Source organism: Oncorhynchus masou, chromosome 21, assembly GCF_036934945.1.
Source record: "Oncorhynchus masou masou isolate Uvic2021 chromosome 21, UVic_Omas_1.1, whole genome shotgun sequence".
In the NCBI taxonomy this organism is placed as follows: Eukaryota; Metazoa; Chordata; class Actinopteri; order Salmoniformes; family Salmonidae; genus Oncorhynchus; species Oncorhynchus masou.
Window position 1 is genome coordinate 18,252,617 of NC_088232.1, and position 17,582 is coordinate 18,270,198.

General features: G+C 40.6%; 1 protein-coding gene across 1 annotated transcript; it reads right to left on the bottom strand.

Moving 5' to 3' along the window:
* Nucleotides 1–588: 588 nt before the first annotated feature.
* Nucleotides 589–7,985, bottom strand: LOC135507904 (pre-mRNA-splicing regulator WTAP-like). The gene is made up of 8 exons (XM_064927680.1): nt 7,809–7,985; nt 7,158–7,201; nt 6,964–7,019; nt 6,808–6,866; nt 6,569–6,696; nt 6,246–6,424; nt 5,025–5,179; nt 589–1,584 (listed from the first exon to the last, which is right to left on the bottom strand). Exons 2-8 carry the CDS (start codon nt 7,182–7,184, stop codon nt 1,010–1,012), a joined length of 1,179 nt encoding a protein of 392 aa, XP_064783752.1. The 5' UTR covers nt 7,185–7,201; nt 7,809–7,985; the 3' UTR covers nt 589–1,009.
* Nucleotides 7,986–17,582: the final 9,597 nt, after the last annotated feature.

A 17,582-nucleotide genomic window follows, 5' to 3' on the forward strand; every position in this document is an offset into this window, starting at 1 on the left:
TAATAGTGCACTGTAGGGCTTTGGTAAAAAAGTAGGGCTCTACACAGGGAATAGGGTGCCATTTGAGACATGGACATTAACTCGCCCTGTTGCACTCCACTGTTCTCGTTATGAATCTGAGGCAAGGGATGGAAGGATATTTATACCTTGCAATCCCACAATGCTTCACTCAAGCCTGGGTGAGTCAGCATCATCATCAACCACTAGATGGAAGTCTTTCCCTGTTGGCTGGAGGTGGGCAAGCATCGACCCTTAATCAAACCATTCTAGAGAAGAATATAGTGAGTGTAATGACTGCCAGCGAGGGACTAGAGATGGCCTGAGTTTACATTTGAGCCTCTAGGAGAGTAGCTTAGCTTTAAGCCTCCTTCCATCTAGGGGGATTTCTCAATACTCTGCATTGTTTTCCTTTCTTAGTCTCTGATGAAGGGACTGGATAAGATCTCTTATGTCCTGCATGATCAGTCATGGAGGAAAGGACATAGGGAAAGGAATCAAACTATTGAACTATCAATTTATCTTAGTCCATCTGGACACTTCACCTAATGACAATCTGCAACTGATTATTCATACAAAGTGAGATGCTCATTACATTAAAAACAATCTTTATTGTACTTCAGTCTGAAATGAACATCTACAAATTCAGGATGTCATATTTTTGTAAACATTTGTTTTTCACAATAAACGGGAAATCATAATCAAGTTAAAAACGAAAGTATTCAGCACATGACAACTTGTTACACTTAAAACAAGTACAAGTCTGACTTCGCCTTGTTATCATAACACATCATACGTGCACAAACAGACGATGTACTAATAAAAAAAAATCTGGATGAATGTCTATCACATTCAACAAGTACTGGTGAACCTTTTCTCTAGATGGGGCATACATAACATTTCATCAGTAACCTACACCAGTATTCTGAGGCATGATTTCTATCCATTGAGAGTTTAATCCATGAATAGCCTTACTCTGTGTCCGGGAAACCAGCCATTAATATCTGAGACCCTACCCTGTAACATTCAAACCATTCTGGGTAGAGCATGAGCCCACAGTCCTGCCGCCTTTGCTAGAACTAGTCCGTGCCACTATCCTGTCCTCCTGAGGGTCTTGGTTTGAGTTTGTCTCTATAAAGTGTTGTGTGACGGAGGTATCACTACCTGTGGGGGAGTCTACAGTCTCATAGCCCTCGCTAAGCTGGTTCGTTATGGTCCTAAAGTGGCTACAGAGCTTGGAGTCTGTGCCTGTGGTGGAGGGAGATGGAGACGGTAGGGACTCCTGATCCTGCTCCGTATTGATGCCTGTCTCTGCCTCTGTGAAAGTGGAGGGGCCGGGAGCTGTTTCTGTCCTATCAAAGGGGCTGGTGTTGCCTGGTCCGTTGGCCTTGACCAATCCTGCCTTGCAGTCTTTGCTAAAGCCAGCCTCTGACTCTGGGTGGTGGTCCAGGGGGGCCGACCCAGGAACATTGCTCTCTCTAAGGGTTAGCTGCTGGCGGGTCTCCCGGAGCTGCTGCTGGAGGACCAGGATGGTGCTCTGCATGCCTTCCACCTCTTCATCCAGCTGGATGATGAAGTCGTTCAACTCTGTGTGGAGACCAGAGACAGACATCAATATTACAGCAGTGCACACATACCCAATTATCCATATCAAAAATGTATGCATTCACTGACAGCAGAGTCTTTTATCCAAAATGATGTACAAAGTGGCTAAATTATATTAGCATGGAAGAATGACAGTAAATTATATTAGCATGGAAGAATGACAGTAAATTATATTAGCATGGAAGACTGACAGCGCCACAACATATCAAGGCATCTGTATAATGTACTGAATAACATATTAATCAAATATGTACCACCAGGGCTCTAAAGTGCAACCTGGACTTATATTTTGGGAAACCCAGTGCGACTAAATGTAAATCATATTTTAAAAAATTCAATGCGTAACAATAATTTGCCGCAACACTCTTCTCTACACTGTTCAAACAAGACAGGCTGCCTCCCACGGCTGCTTGCTCCCAGTTCCCAGGCCACACGCACACACACCAAGCCCCACCCTCTGCCTCGAAATTAGGCAGCACACAGTTCCTCAGTGCAGTTTGTTTTCTCAGCATGTTGTCAATTCATGCACTCAACATATTCTTCCAAAACAAGAATAATGCTGCTTTTCACATTGCTTCTAAATAGGAATCATCAGGTTCTTTATTTTATTATTATTTTATGAGTTAGTTAATTATTTTTTATTTGCGAGTTAGTATAAAGATGCTGGCATGTGCTGAAAACGATGGTTATCGAAATCATGATGACAAACAATGGTCTCTTGCTAGGCACACAATTGAATTAACAGACAACTACACCCTGCAAATGTTTTTATTTTCACTTCATTGTCACCAGACCTCAAAAGGGGTCTACTGATATGGTTTAAGCATGGTTGTGGAGTTAGGAAAAACTACACACAAAAAAATAGGTTCTACTAACAAGGGCTTGTGAGTGAAAACTCAAACCTGGAAAAATACATCCAGGAGAACGGAATTTACCAAAAGATCAAACTGATTTCTGTATAGTGACGGTGCAAAATCGTTAACAAAAACACCCTTTGAGATTGGTAGGAAAAAAATGTATCTTTGCACAAACAATTAATGTAAATATGATAGTCAAGTTCAAATGTAATTATTTGTGTATTGAGGGTAGGTCATTATAGGCTGTAGGCTACTTGCTCAGCCAACAAATTAAAGATAAAATGTAAATGATACATGCATTATCTGCTTTCCCAGACCAGTACTCTTTTCATTGCAGGTGTGCCACTTGCAAATGAACCTGAATGCCAAGCCCTGCAAGGGCATGCTAATTTAAAAGATGGCTAGTCATTATTAGCCTGGCTCTGGATGGAATGCAGGTCGACATCGCGCGCAGTGGTGAAGAATTGGTGCGACGCAATCATGTGCTGATGCAATCAACTGATAAAAATTGTGTGTAAAAAGTTAGAGCCCTGTGATAATTGCTAACTGGCTAACTAAATGCCATTTAGCTAAATGCACTAGCTAGGGCAAAGAAAACATTTACTCTAATGCAGGCTGCTACCAGTGGTGGTATAGAATCAGCTTGTTGTTTGTTCAACGGCATGTTCTGAATCAGATAGGCTACTCTAAATGCAACATCTACTCAAATGTGATCCCCTGGGAAACACTGACAAACAATTTGGTTCCTACACCGTCTTCACTTTTGGATGAAAAGCGTGCCCAGAGTAAACTGCCTCCTACTCAGTCCCAGATGCTAATATATGCATATTATTAGTAGTATTGGATAGAAAACACTCTGAAGTTTCTAAAACTGTTTGAATGATGTCTGAGTATAACAGAACTCGTATGACAGGCAAAAACCTGAGAAAAAAATCCAACCAGGAAGTGGGAAATCTGAAGTTGGCCGTTTTTGAACTCAGCCCCTATTGAAGATACAGTGGGATATTGGTTATGTTGGACTTCCTAAGACTTCCACTAGATGTCAGCCATCTTTAGAACATTGTTTGATGCATCTACTATGAAGGGGGGCTGAATGAGAGGGGAATGAGTCAAAGGTCTGCCAGCAGCCACGAGCTCGTGACACACGGTCATGAGAAAGTTACCTCTCATTCCATTGCTTTTCTACAGACAATGGAATTCTCAGGTTGGGACAATATTGAAGATTTATGATAGAAACATCCTAAAGATTGATTCTATACATCGTTTGATATGTTTCTACGACCAGTAATATAACTTTCTGGAATTTTCGTCCGACCTTTCCGCTGGACTTGCACGCGCGTTCTGATTTGTTTACCAACCGCCCTAACAAAAAGAGGTAATTGGACATAAATTATGAACAAATCAAACAATTATTGTGGAACTGGGATTCCTGGGAGTGCATTCTGATGAAGATCATCAAAGGTAAGTGAATATTTATAATGCTATTTCTGACTAATGTTGACTCCAACATGGTGGATATCCGTTTGGCTTGATTTGTCATCTGAGCTCCGTACTAAGATTATGCTTTTGCCGTAAAGTTTTTTTGAAATCTGACAGCGGTTGCATTAAGGAGAAGTTTATCTAAAGTTCCATGTATAATAGTTGTATCTATTATCAATGTTTATTACAAGTAATTCTTTGAATTGATGTGGCTCTCTGCAAAATCACCGCATGTTTTGGAACTACTGAACATAACACGCCAATGTAAAATTAGAATTTTGGATATAAATATTGACTTTATCGAACAAAACATACATGTATTGTGTAACATCAAAGTCCTATGAGTGTCATCTGATGAAGATCATCAAAGGTTAGTGATGAATTTTATCTATATTTCTGCTTTTGTGACAACTCTCTTTGGCTGGAAAAATGGCTGTGTATTTCTGTGACTTGGTGGTGACCTAACATAATCGTGTGGTGCTTTCGCTGTAAAGCCTTTTTGAAATCAGACACTGTTGCTGGATCAACGAGAATTGTATCTTTAAAATGGTGCCTAATACTTGTATGTTTGAGAAATTTGATTTCTGAGATTTCTGTTGATTGAATTTGGCGCCCTGCAATCTCATTGGCTGTTGGCGAGGGGTTCCGTTCCCAGACAGGTTTTAACTCCTATCTGGCTTTTTATTTTATTTATTTGTTGTAATGCCAAACACCAACCACCAGAATTAGAATAGATCATTCTATTTCTATGATTCACAGTTCCAACAGTTGTTTTGCTCTATATTGCAAGCCAAAAGACAACATTTGGTTCAAAATCACAAACAAATTTGCGCAGCCCTACTAACAACCTGGTAACTTTACCAGTATTTGCAAACAGTTGGTGGAACAGAAAGAAAGGAAAAGTGCTATAAAAGTAAGGATTCATAAAGGCTATATCTCAATCGACTAAAACTGATTTTTCTCGTGCTCCTAACTTTTCAAAGATAGGAGCACCAGTGCTACCAATGATTTATTTTAATTTAGAGCCCTGTGTACCACACAGAAATAGTGAAATAGCTAAGGATATAGAGAGACTACAGTACTCACCATCCTGGCTGCTCTTGAGCTCCTCGCTGTACTTCTTCTGCAGGGCCAGCTCTGCCTCCAGCTGGGCAATACGACCCTGAGAGATCTGTCTGCCCAGCTCCTGGTTCTCCTGGATCAACATCCTGCACTTAGCCATCAACTTCTTTCCGGTCTGGCTGCAGAGGAAACAGGGGTTAACGTCAACATGATGGACTATACATACAACTATACATGACAACAAAAGACAGTCCCAGCAGCCCTAATGCCAAGTCCCTCAAATATATCATTGTGGGTTATTTAAGATACCAACTCATACAGCAAACAAGTACTATCTGCATTAGCGTGATGGCAACCAAGATTCAGGGCAATTTGATCCTATATCATATAATACAATATACATTTTGCCCATTTGACTTACCAAATGCTTACACTGCTACATGAACTAGTTAATTGCCCAAAAAAAGTTCAACATTTCAGTGAAATCATTTAAACACATACATCTGAACTAGACCTTGGTAACACAGGCCTGCTTTTAACAGTGCTGTCAAAACATTGCACAATTCAACTGAACAGAAAAAGTTTGGATTATTGAGCGATTAATAAAATGAAACAGTCATACCTGGGTATCGTTCATATTACTGAAAAAGGTGTTCAAGATGACTCCTTGAAGCAAGCCCAGGATCACTATAACAAATGTCTTTAGTGTTTAACAGTCTCTGGACTGGGCCTTGTGCAAGTTCCTCCATTTTCAACTCTTTAATTTAAATCAATATCTATACTCTATGTGGAATGGGGAAACGTTAGTTTAAGTTAACATTTATTGGAGAAAGCATGTACTAAGTAAGGAGACAAGTTGTGTGATCTAGGCCTAAGCCATTCACACTGAAATGTTCAGATCAAACCAAACAAAGTATAGCAATGTTCCTAGCGGGAGAGGGTTTGGAGGTTGAGTGTCAGTGACCATCTCTTCTGAGCAGTCCCGATTCCTTCAAGCCCCTTAACAGGGTCACTCAGAGCTGAAACCAGTTCACCTGACAAAGAGTTTATGACATATGCAGGAGGAGTAGTGGGGCTGATCTGATCTGTCTCTCTTTCCTTTTTAAAAAGTCACAGTCATGTTTGAGCGTATTGCATTTTCCTGCCTTCCTTTCCCTCCATTTTGCATTCTTGCAGAAGAGAGTCAGTTGTCTGGCTGGCACAGTCTTTGGCTGGAGGATCGAGGGTTATTTTGGTTTGGTTTACCTATCAGGTGTAAATTTCCAGGCACTTAGTTCATTTTGGGCTTGCTCCAATTTGTCTTTGTTCTCTTCCAGTTCGCTCTTCATCTTAAGGAAAAACAAGTAGACCGCAGGGTCCACCATGGTAGATCTCAGCTGGGCCACATTGGGTTGCTGGGCTTGCTTCAGGTACTGGATCTGGGTCTGAAAAGAGATGAAAATAATACATTTGTCAACCATGTGTAACCAGAGCACTCAGGTGTCTTGATTTGTGACAATTTTCACGCAGAGTTTGGAAAACTCAAACCAATGGACTTCAGACACAGAACACCACATGACCATACTCACTGTGCATTCTTGCATCTCCTGCTCCTTTGTGGCCAACCTCATTACAAGGATGTTCTCTCTCCTGGCAGCCTCTTGTTGCTGCTGCTTCAGTTTCTCCTCAGACTCCCTCAGGCCCATCACATCATTTGCTGCGGAGTCAAAACAGGATACATTTCAGTTGCTTTTGCAGACCTTTGAAGAGACGATTTGTTCAATGGGCATTAATGCATGTTAACATTTAAGAGTCCAGCGTTACTTACAATTCAATTCAGAGTATTTTGTCTCAAGTATCTGCACATAAGCATCCTCCTGCTTCCACCTGAAAGAATATTAAACTATTCATAAAAGGTGCATATGAAGAAAAGTAACATTGCAGACTTGCACACTAGCAAAGTTAGCTAAATTTATAGCAATACCTTTCACAAAGCTCCTCTCTGGTCAAAGTCTTCAGATCATCTTCACTGAGGCGAACCTTGATAGGCAAATGGGATAATAGATCAGTATTAATACTGAGACTTTTGACTCTGGTCTTGACCAGGTAGTCACTTGAGGCAAAAGCCAGCTTGAGAAAGATTAATGTAGCCTGGGCAACGTTACTTCTTGAACTCACCTTTTTAGGTAAAGGTTCCTCAGTCATTCTGGCCTTGGGTATACCTTGAAATTATATATAAATCAGAGCTTGATCATTATATAGTTTAGTTAGCTAGCGTTATTTACAATTAAGTGTTGTAGCACTAGCAGCATCTAGCTAGCAACCTAGTTAGCTCTCTAAAATGTTGCTAGCTGGCCTAACGTTAGCTAGCTAGCAGGCTGGTTAGGTAAACGTTACGTCCGCTAGCCCACATAATAGCTAGTAGTTAGCAGATATTTATCAAATATAGGGAAATATTGTATAATATAGCTAGTTAACTAGATACTAGTGTTGGTAAACGAGCTCATTTCACTTCAATATTGCTAGGTCGGTAGCTTCTAGCTCTGGTCTATGCGCATGCGTTTGATCTGCACTACGACGCATGCACATGGACCAGAGCTAATTTTGCTGTAAACAAAGTAGTTCATGTTTCGGATAAATTACAGCTTTACTTTGGCGAGTAACGAGAGTATATTGAAGACAGTCATTTATCAAAAACGGATTATATGCAGCGTGTTGAAGAAAGCTCAACCCGCACGTAACGCCCTGGAACAGAGCTAGTTAGCTTCTTGCTAACTAGCTGGTTGAGCAACGTCAGCTACTGTACCTAATATCTGGTAATACACTCACCTGTAAGCTTGAAATGTGAACTTGATCAGTTAGGCAAATTATGCATTAACAATTTAGTTGTCTATCTTGGTATATTTTTTAGAGACTTAGGTTTCTTGCTCCATGTTGTCGCCGCAAAGTGATGAAAGACAGGAAAGGAAACGCACGTGCACGAGGAGTGAAAGCGTCACAACAACTTGTGGGATTGTGCGCGTGTCCGAGGCTAGGGACGTCTTCTTTTTCATTTTTATTTTCGAGGAGGTTTAACGGTGGTTGACATCTAATAAATGTTGCATTACCGCCACCTATTAGACTGGAGTAGAACTCCCGTATACTTTGCTCTTAGGGCTAGGCCCCCTTTTTCTCCATTTCTGCCTGAATGACGTGCCCAAAGTAAACTGCCTGTTGCTCAGGCCCTGAAGCCAGGATATGCATATAATTGGTACCATTGGAAATAAAACACTTTGCATTTTGTAGAAATATTAAAATCATTTGGGAGAATATAACACAATAGATATGGTAGGAGAAAATCCAAAGAAAAGCCAACCAGATGTTATTTTTTGAGAGAGACCACCCTCTTAGAAAGGCAAGTAAAAGGCCATATTGATAATTAGCTCCCTGGATTCCTATGGCTTCCACCGAGTGTCAGCAGTCTATGTTCAAGGTTTCAGACTTGTAACTTCAAAAACAAATGAGAAATATCAGTTTTAGAACAGGGACAGTCTTGGAAATGTGTGTTTGCGCGCCACGAAGACAGGACGCACCTGCTAAAATCGGTTTCCTATTGAACATACTTCTTTCCATTAGAAATATTATAATTTGATTACATTTTAGGGTATCTGAGGAGTAGATAGAAACGTATTTTGACTTGTTGAAACAAAGTTTAGGGGTAGATTTTCGGATTCCTTTCTCTGCATGTTGAATGAGTGGATTACTCAAATAGATGGCGCCAATTAAACATACTTTTTTGGATATAAAGAAGGATTTTATCTAACAAAATGACACTACATGTTATAGATGGGACCCTTTGGATGACAAACCAGAGGAGGATTTTCAAAAAGTAAGTGAATATTTAATTGTTATTTGTGAATGTATGAAACCTGTGCCGGTGGAAAAATATTTTGATGTGGGGCGCCGTCCTCAAACAATCGCATGGCATGTTTTCACTGTAATAGCTACTTTAAATCGGTTAGTTAGATTATCAAGAATTTAAGCTTTCTGCCGATATAAGACTCTTATTTGTACCTAAATGTTTAATATCCAACATTTTTATGATTATTTTTTTGAATTGCGTGCCCTCCAGTTTCACTGGAAGTTGTCCCCATAGCAGGACGCCTAGCCAAAGTAGGTTTTAATAAATAAAAACAAGGAAATAAATGAACAAATACCCTACCATCTACACTCATTAAAAACCCACCACACTACTCCACTATTTAAATCTATCTACCTCAGGCCAACAGCCTGAAAGGACGAGACACCACCACTCAACACACCCTGTAACTCTTCTGACGTCAAGTCTCGAACACCCAAATACTTCTCTACAGTTGCCAGCACAACCTACATTTTTTGCAACTTACGTTTCATCCCTGCAGTACAGTTGATAACCATTGCTATAAACACTAAAAATCCAATCTTACTGAAGCATATACAGTGGGGAGAACAAGTACTTGATACACTGCCGATTTTGCAGGTTTTCCTACTTACAAAGCATGTAGAGGTCTGTAATTTTTATCATAGGTACACTTCAACTGTGAGAGACGGAATCTAAAACAAAAATCCAGAAAATCACATTGTATGATTTTTAAGTAATTAATTTGCATTTTATTGCATGACATAAGTATTTGATACATCAGAAAAGCAGAACTTAATATTTGGTAAAGAAACCTTTTTTTGCAATTACAGAGATCATACGTTTCCTGTAGTTCTTGACCAGGTTTGCACACACTGCAGCAGGGATTTTGGCCCACTCCTCCATACAGACCTTCTCCAGATCCTGCAGGTTTCGGGGCTGTCGCTGGGCAATACGGACTTTCAGCTCCCTCCAAAGATTTTCTATTGGGTTCAGGTCTGGAGACTGGCTAGGCCACTCCAGGACCTTGAGATGCTTCTTACGGAGCCACTCCTTAGTTGCCCTGGCTGTGTGTTTTGGGTCGTCATGCTGGAAGAACCAGCCACGACCCATCTTCAATGCTCTTACTGAGCGAAGGAGGTTGTTGGCCAAGATCTCGCGATACATGGCCCCATCCATCCTCCCCTCAATACGGTGCAGTCGTCCTGTCCCCTTTGAAGAAAAGCATCCCCAAAGAATGATGTTTCCACCTCCATGCTTCACGGTTGGGATGGTGTTCTTGGGGTTGTACTCATCCTTCTTCTTCCTCCAAACACAGTGGAGTTTAGACCAAAAAGCTATATTTTTGTCTCATCAGACCACATGACCTTCTCCCATTCCTCTTCTGGATCATTGGCCATTGGCAATGAAAATTTGAATCATTGGTCATTGGCAAACTTCAGACGGGCCTGGACATGCGCTGGCTTGAGCAGGGGGACCTTGCGTGTGCTGCAGGATTTTAATCCATGACGGCGTAGTGTGTTACTAATGGTTTTCTTTGAGACTGTGGTCCCAGCTCTCTTCAGGTCATTGACCAGGTCCTGCCATGTAGTTCTGGGCTGATCCCTCACCTTCCTCATGATCATTGATGCCCCACGAGGTGAGATCTTGCATGGAGCCCCAGGCCGAGGGTGATTGACCATCATCCTGAACTTCTTCCATTTTCTAATAATTGCACCAACAGTTGTTGCCTTCTCACCAAGCTGCTTGCCTATTGCCCTGTAGCCCATCCCCTTGTGCAGGTCTACAATTTTATCCCTGATGTCCTTACACAGCTCTCTGGTCTTGGCCATTGTGGAGAGTTTGGAGTCTGTTTGATTGAGTGTGTGGACAGGTGTCTTTTATACAGGTAATGAGTTCAAACAGATGCAGTTAATACAGGTAATGAGTGGAGAACAAGGGGGCATCTTAAAGAAAAACTAACAGGTCTGTGAGAGCCGGAATTCTTACTGGTTGGTAGGTGATCAAATACTTATGTCATGCAATAAAATGCAAATTAATGACTTAAAAAATCAAACAATGTGATTTTCTGGATTTTTATTTTAGATTCCGTCTCTCACAGTTGAAGTGTACCTATGATAAATATTACAGACCTCTACATGCTTTGTAAGTAGGAAAACCTGCAAAATCGGCAGTGTATCAAATACTTGTTCTCTCCACTGTATCACTTGTTGCCCTATCCCTCTGTACTGGCACAGCTCTACTAGTCACACTACTCCTCTCAGGATCCCTCCACCTTGACCCATCTTCCTCTACTTTCTTCACTGCCTCAGCATACGATAACTTCTGCACTACTCTAACCCTGTAAATCTCAACCTGCCTCTCTCCCACTGGACATTTCTGATCCCCAGCCCCATGGGCACACCTACAATTAACACATTTCCCCAATGCTACACATTCCTTTGTCTCATGCCATTCTGCACACGTCTCACATCTAGGAACCTCCCTCCTTACACACTGCTGCCACATGCCCATAAGCTTGACACCTGTAACAACGTAATGTATTCGGCACAAAAGCTCATACGGGATAACTTATGATCACTTTGTCGGGAAAAGACTTAACATCAAAACTCAAAAGAACAGACAAAGACTCTTCTGTTTCACCACTCACGCCACCCTGTCTGCATCTCACCAAATGACGACTATCACAAACACCGGGAATCTTCCCCTTCAGTTGGTCAACTTTCACATTTACCGCTATAAAAGTTACCAGTACCTTTGCTAATACCAATACACCGGTAATTGTTTCGCAGCACGAGAGGCAAAATGTAGAATCGATTTGTATTAATTTCCCTCAAAGTTGTCAAAGGAACATCATGTTCCCTCATGGTACCGGTGTATTGGTATTAGCAAAGGTACTGGTAACTTTTATCTGTGGTATTACTAGGCCTGATATGGACCACACGCTAGCTTCCGAAGAGTCTCACCAGTCATCACACTGTGAATATGATAATGAGTAAAGTCATGTCACCCTTACTAACACCAGGTATTAACATGAAAACATGAAGTCCTATGACAATAGACCTTGTCTCTCTCTATCCCTCTCCAAGCCAGGTAGAAAACATGCGCTCCTATTGACAATGCTTCTGCCTCTCTCTCTCTCTCTCTGCCTTTAATACGCCAGGTTAAAATCCTCAGGAGACTGTCAGAACGACAGGATGACACATTACACCCCAGTCATCAGATGGCATACCTACAAAGCCACTGGAGCACAAACATATCGCCAGCCATCACCCGTCTGTCTCACAGTCAAGAAAGGGCTTTGGACAGCGTGGGCTAACATGGATAAGATTGCATGGTTGGTATCAAGTCATTCTGTAGTCACCCTAGACGGCATTGCGAAAGGTGTCGTTTGTGAGGGCTCAGTTGCAACCTCATGCATATTCATTGATGTAACGTAACCGTAAGTACTACTCGTCCCTGCTCTAACACAGTAATGCACATAGTGAAGACGTTCAATATGAAAATTACAATGTCATTTTGAGCCAATTATGGTATTTGAAATGAAAGCTTTGACATGCTGTATAACTATATCTATATTTCTATTTCATTAAATTAACCACTGACCAAAGTACAGACCTATGTATTTAAACCATTGAATAATCCCTGTCTATGTCTGTGTTCATATAGACTCTGTGGTGGATAACGTTTATTCACACAGTGATGGAAATCATTTCATTCACATTCTTCAGAGAAGTGCAAGAAAGACGAGCATGAAGAGGACAAAACCCACAACAGAGGAGCTAGCTGGCATCATGAGCCTTCAGTGTCAACTCCTGCAGACCAGAATGTCTCCTGGTGTCCTCCTTAACCACACATTAGAGAATAAGTTACAGGTAGGTCAATAATCTGCTTGGGTGGTGACCCTGTTACCGGCCATGCAGGACAGAGAGGGCCCGTCCCAAATGGCATCCCATAGTGCCCTATATAGAGAATAAGGTGCCAATTGGGACGCAATAAGAGACTACATTTCAATTCTCCTCGGCTCTCAGTCCGAAGCCTGGTACCAAATCATGTAATTAAAGGCCCAGTCTCCCAACGAGGACTTGCGTGTTGATGTTAACGTGGGTATCACACACCACCTGTTTGTTATTGTTCTCCATTAGAATCCGCTGAAGAGCTTGGCAGAATTAGTTTCCCTTCCAAAGAGCTAGACGGAATGTGCGCACAGTCTGGTCTCCACACAATAAGCTTAGGTAAAGCAACAGGATAGAAAAGGCTATTTTTTTTCTTACCTTTATTTAACCAGGCAAGTCAGTTAAGAACAAATTCTTATTTTCTATGACGGCCTAGTAACAGTGGGTAAAACTGCCTGTTCAGGGGCAGAATGACAGATTTGTACCATGTCAGCTCAGGGGTTTGAACTTGCAACCTTCCAGTCACTAGTCCAACGCTCTAACCACTAGGCTACCCTGCCACCTATGGTAAAAGTATTTTAATGATACCCACCTAATAATAACGTATTGTGAGCAACATAAGACAGTGTTGTACTACTGTTTATACAGTAACACTCAATATTATACAACAAATCTTTGGTACTGTAGCTTTCAGTTGAAAGGGAGACCAGTACCAAATCGCTATGACTCGCAGATGCATTCTTTGTATGCAAACCTGAATCCATGTATTTTCTCTTAATGTAGGCGATACCTTCTCATAATGAGGATGACACATGCAACACTGGCTGGAACCAAAGCCTAAATTATTGACAGACTTGTTTCATTGGATACAGGCAACGTTAGACGTGAGACGTATGGCTTACAGAGTGCATGTCTTATTGATGAGCTGGTGAGATGTACTTTAGTTTTCAGTGGAACTTGTATTGAACACTAGCTGCTAAAGTGTGTTTTAACTGAGTAATACAACCGTAATCAATGCTTTTTGCTCAATGCCTATTTTATTTCTTCTGGAAGGAGAGCTCGGTCATTTACATAACAAGTCCTTGTTAGATCATGGGGTTCGATGTAGGTAGTTTTCCCACCACATTCCTCCTTAGAAATGTGTGATAGATCACTTGAAACATGTAGTCAGAAACCTTGAAAGTTAAAAGCAATGTTTAAACCCAGATAAACGCAATAACACAAGATGTCTACCAAGAAATGTACACTGAGCTGAGCTCCCCACTGGAGCAGCACCCCATGAATGATTTAAGGAAGATCCTTCTTCCTGCAACATTGAGAAGCTCTGACTTTTTGTTTGTTAGAACGAAAATCTATTGAAATGTATTGATTAGCTTCCTGTTGTCCCGTACATACGCACACACATGGCCTCACACATATTAGCGCATGTCTTTGTTTGCCTACAAAGAAATAGCTTAATTCTGTTCATACCTTTTCGGCCAACCCACATTTAGTCACAATTCCCAAAGCTACTTTTAGTTCCTTTTCCAATGTCAATTGAATTGAGAAGTCTGAGTCAGACACATGGCATTACCATCATTTCTTACATTACTAGACACATTGGATTCCTCGAATGTGCTGTATGTGTTTGCATATCTGAACTTTAATGTCTTCTAAAAAAGTTGCAGTAACTTGGTAGAACAAGTCTGGTTGGCTTGTCTGGCTTGTCACACTCTGTTTGAGATGACGTCTCTCTCTCTCTCACCAACCTATTTAGTTGTAGTTACCTGTCTGTCTCGGGTTCAATATTCATACACTATTCATTGACATATCACATCACTCCAGCCCAACTCCTGCCCTGGACAAACCATGTTCTTTTTTTTAGCTCAACTTCACTTTTGTGACATTTCTGCTTCTGCAGTGTAAATGTTGATAATGGCTATATAGGATAACTATTTTGTTGCCCTCAGAGTTTGGTTTGTTTCTTTCACCAGGAACTGTTGGGAGTTGGTTTGAAGAACAGGATAGTGTGCCCCTTTCTTGTATGGTATGTATGAACATCATTATATACATTTTCCGATAGAATTCATGGATAGCAATGCTGTTGTGTATAACATAGTCACAGCTTAATTTAAAGCATCAGTTTACCCCCCCCCCCCCCCACTTATTTTTGCAGGCCCCCTCTTGACAGAGGAGAGGAACAATTTTTAGTGTTCATTTCCTGCAATTCTACACATTTTGACATGGGGCGTAGAGAATATAATTTAGCAGCTTTTAAACAAGTATGCTGCAATTCTACACATTTTGACATGGGGCGTAGAGAACATAGTTTAGCCGTTTTTAAACAAGTATGCTTTAATTCTACACATTTTGATATGGGGTGTAGAGAACATAGTTTAGCAACTTTAGAAAAAATGTCATTCTACTCATTTTGCTGAATTAAATTAAAGTTTATTGCTTGCGGACACAGATTTGCAGATGTTATTGCAGGTGCAGTGAAACGCTTGTGTTTCTAGCTCCAACAGTGCAGTAATACCTAGCAATACACACATAATCCCCCCCCCCTCCCGCAAAATTAAGCAATAATCACGAAATATCACAACGAGCCATGGGGTGAAGATTTGCCGTTTTTAATGTGATATCTGAGTGAGAGTGTCTAAAAAAATCTATCAATGGGGTCCCCTGCTCAGTAACTTGACCATGATTACTACAAATTAGTTGGCTTGCTAAACTATTTTACCAATCTAAAATGTTTTAGTTGACATGGGCTAACTGAGTGACTGTCAGTTAGTGACATAACAAGAGAAAAACTGCTGCAGCATACACAAGGTTCATAACCTTGACCATCCCTGTTCTGTATAAAGCAATTGACCATAGCCCTACTGAGACCATGCAATACAGAATCCCTGAAACAAAATATGTAAATTGATGTAGATCACCTGAAAACAGGTCAACGCAAACTGAATAGAGATCTGTCATGAAATCAATCATGAAATAATTCCACCCAAATCCTACTGTATGTGTTTCTTTTGTAATACTTTTTTAGGTTACTTGCAGTTTGTTAAGTTTGCTATTATAGATCCTGAAAGCTACTTCGATATTATAACAAATATATTTTACCAAAGAAAAGCCAGCTACAGTATAAACCAGAGAGAAAAGCCCATTGCGAAGAGATCTGTTGGAATCATCATTTACCATTCAAATCCTACATTACAATACATGCCTTTAAAGGTGTTTGATGTGCAATAATAATTATTGTGAGTTTTATTTCCCACAAAGCATAGGAAATGTATCCCTGGTTTATTGATGTACAGTGCCTTCAGAAAGTATTCATGCCTCCTGACTTTTTCCACATACTGTTGTGTTACAGTCTGAATGTTAAATTGGCCTATACACAAAACAAGCAGACATTGAATATCCAATATCCATTTATTAAATTATTATTCTAAAGTATTTTTACTTAAGTACTTTACACCCCTGTTAAAACAGTTACAGGGTTTAAATGCTGTAATAGGAGAAAACTGAGTATGGATCAACAACATTGTAGATACTCCACAATACTAACCTAAACGACAGAGTGAAAAGAAATAAGCATGTACAGAATACAAATATTTCAAAACATGCATCCTGTTTGTAATAAGGCACTAAAGTAAATCTGCAAAAAATGTGGCAAAGCATATGGGTGGCTGCATCATGTTATGGGTATGCTTGTCATTGGCAAGGACTTTTTTTGTATTTATTTTTTATTTTACCTTTATTCAACTAGGCAATAACAAATTCTTATTTTCATGATGGCCTAGGAACAGTGGGTTAACTGCCTGTTCAGGGGCAGAATGACAGATTTGTACCTTGTCAGCTCAGGGAACTGAACTTACAACCTTTTGGTTGCTAGTCCAACACTCTAACCATCAGGCTACCCTGCCGCTCCAGGCTACCCTGCCGTATAAAAATAAACAGAATAGAGCTAAGCACAGGCAAAGTCCCAGAAGAAAACCTGGTTCAGTCTACCTTCCATCAGACACTGGGAGACAAATTCACCTCTCAGCAATAGCCTAAAACACAAGGCCAAATATACACTTGAGTTGCTTACCAAGACGTCATTGAATGTTCCTGAGTGGCCTAGATACAGTTTTTACTTAAATCGGAAAATCTATGACAAGACTTGAAAATGGCTGTCCTAGCAATGATCATCAACGAACTTGACTGAGCTTGAAAAATACAATTGTTTCAAAAAAGTCCAGGTGTGCAAAACTCTTAGAGACCTACCCAGAAAGACCCACAGCTTTCATTGCTGCCAAAGGTGATTCTAACATGTTATTGATTGACACATGGGGTGTGAATACTTATGTAAATCAGCTATTTCTGTATTTCATTTTCAATACATTTGAAAACATTTCTAAAAACATGTTTTCACTTTTTCATTATGTGTGTGTGTAGCTGGGTGAGAGGTGAGGGGGGGGGGACGACAATTTATTTAAACTCCTCATCAGAGCCAGAAGAGGGTGTGGTAGTAGAGTGGAAACTAGGCTACCCGCCTTAAGAAATACACTGGTTTAGGGCTCTGGTCAAAAGTAGTGCACTATATAGGAAATTGGTTGCCATTTGTGATGCATCCACTGACTGTTATACTGTGCCATAAGAGGAGACTGATGTGTGCCTGAAATGGCACCCTATTCCCTACATATGGCACTTGGGTCCTGGTCAAAAGTACTGCACTATATAGGGATCCTAAAAGCTCAAATCAATCAAATCCACAGTGCAGTATGAGTTGATTTATTAATTAAAAAACGTGGTCTATGTCACAATCAAGGACCTCCCACAAAATTACCTGAATTCTATTTAGTTCACAGA

What these genes read in the sequence shown, in the direction of transcription:
- LOC135507904 (XM_064927680.1), bottom strand. Translation starts at nt 7,184, where the DNA reads ATGACTGAGGAACCTTTACCTAAAAAG. An exon ending in AGGAACCTTTACCTAAAAAG is followed by an intron (nt 7,020 to 7,157) that starts GTGAGTTCAAGA and finishes TTGCCTATCAAG; the next exon opens with GTTCGCCTCAGTGAAGATGA. An exon ending in GCTCAAGAGCAGCCAGGATG is followed by an intron (nt 1,585 to 5,024) that starts GTGAGTACTGTA and finishes GTCTCCACACAG; the next exon opens with AGTTGAACGACTTCATCATC.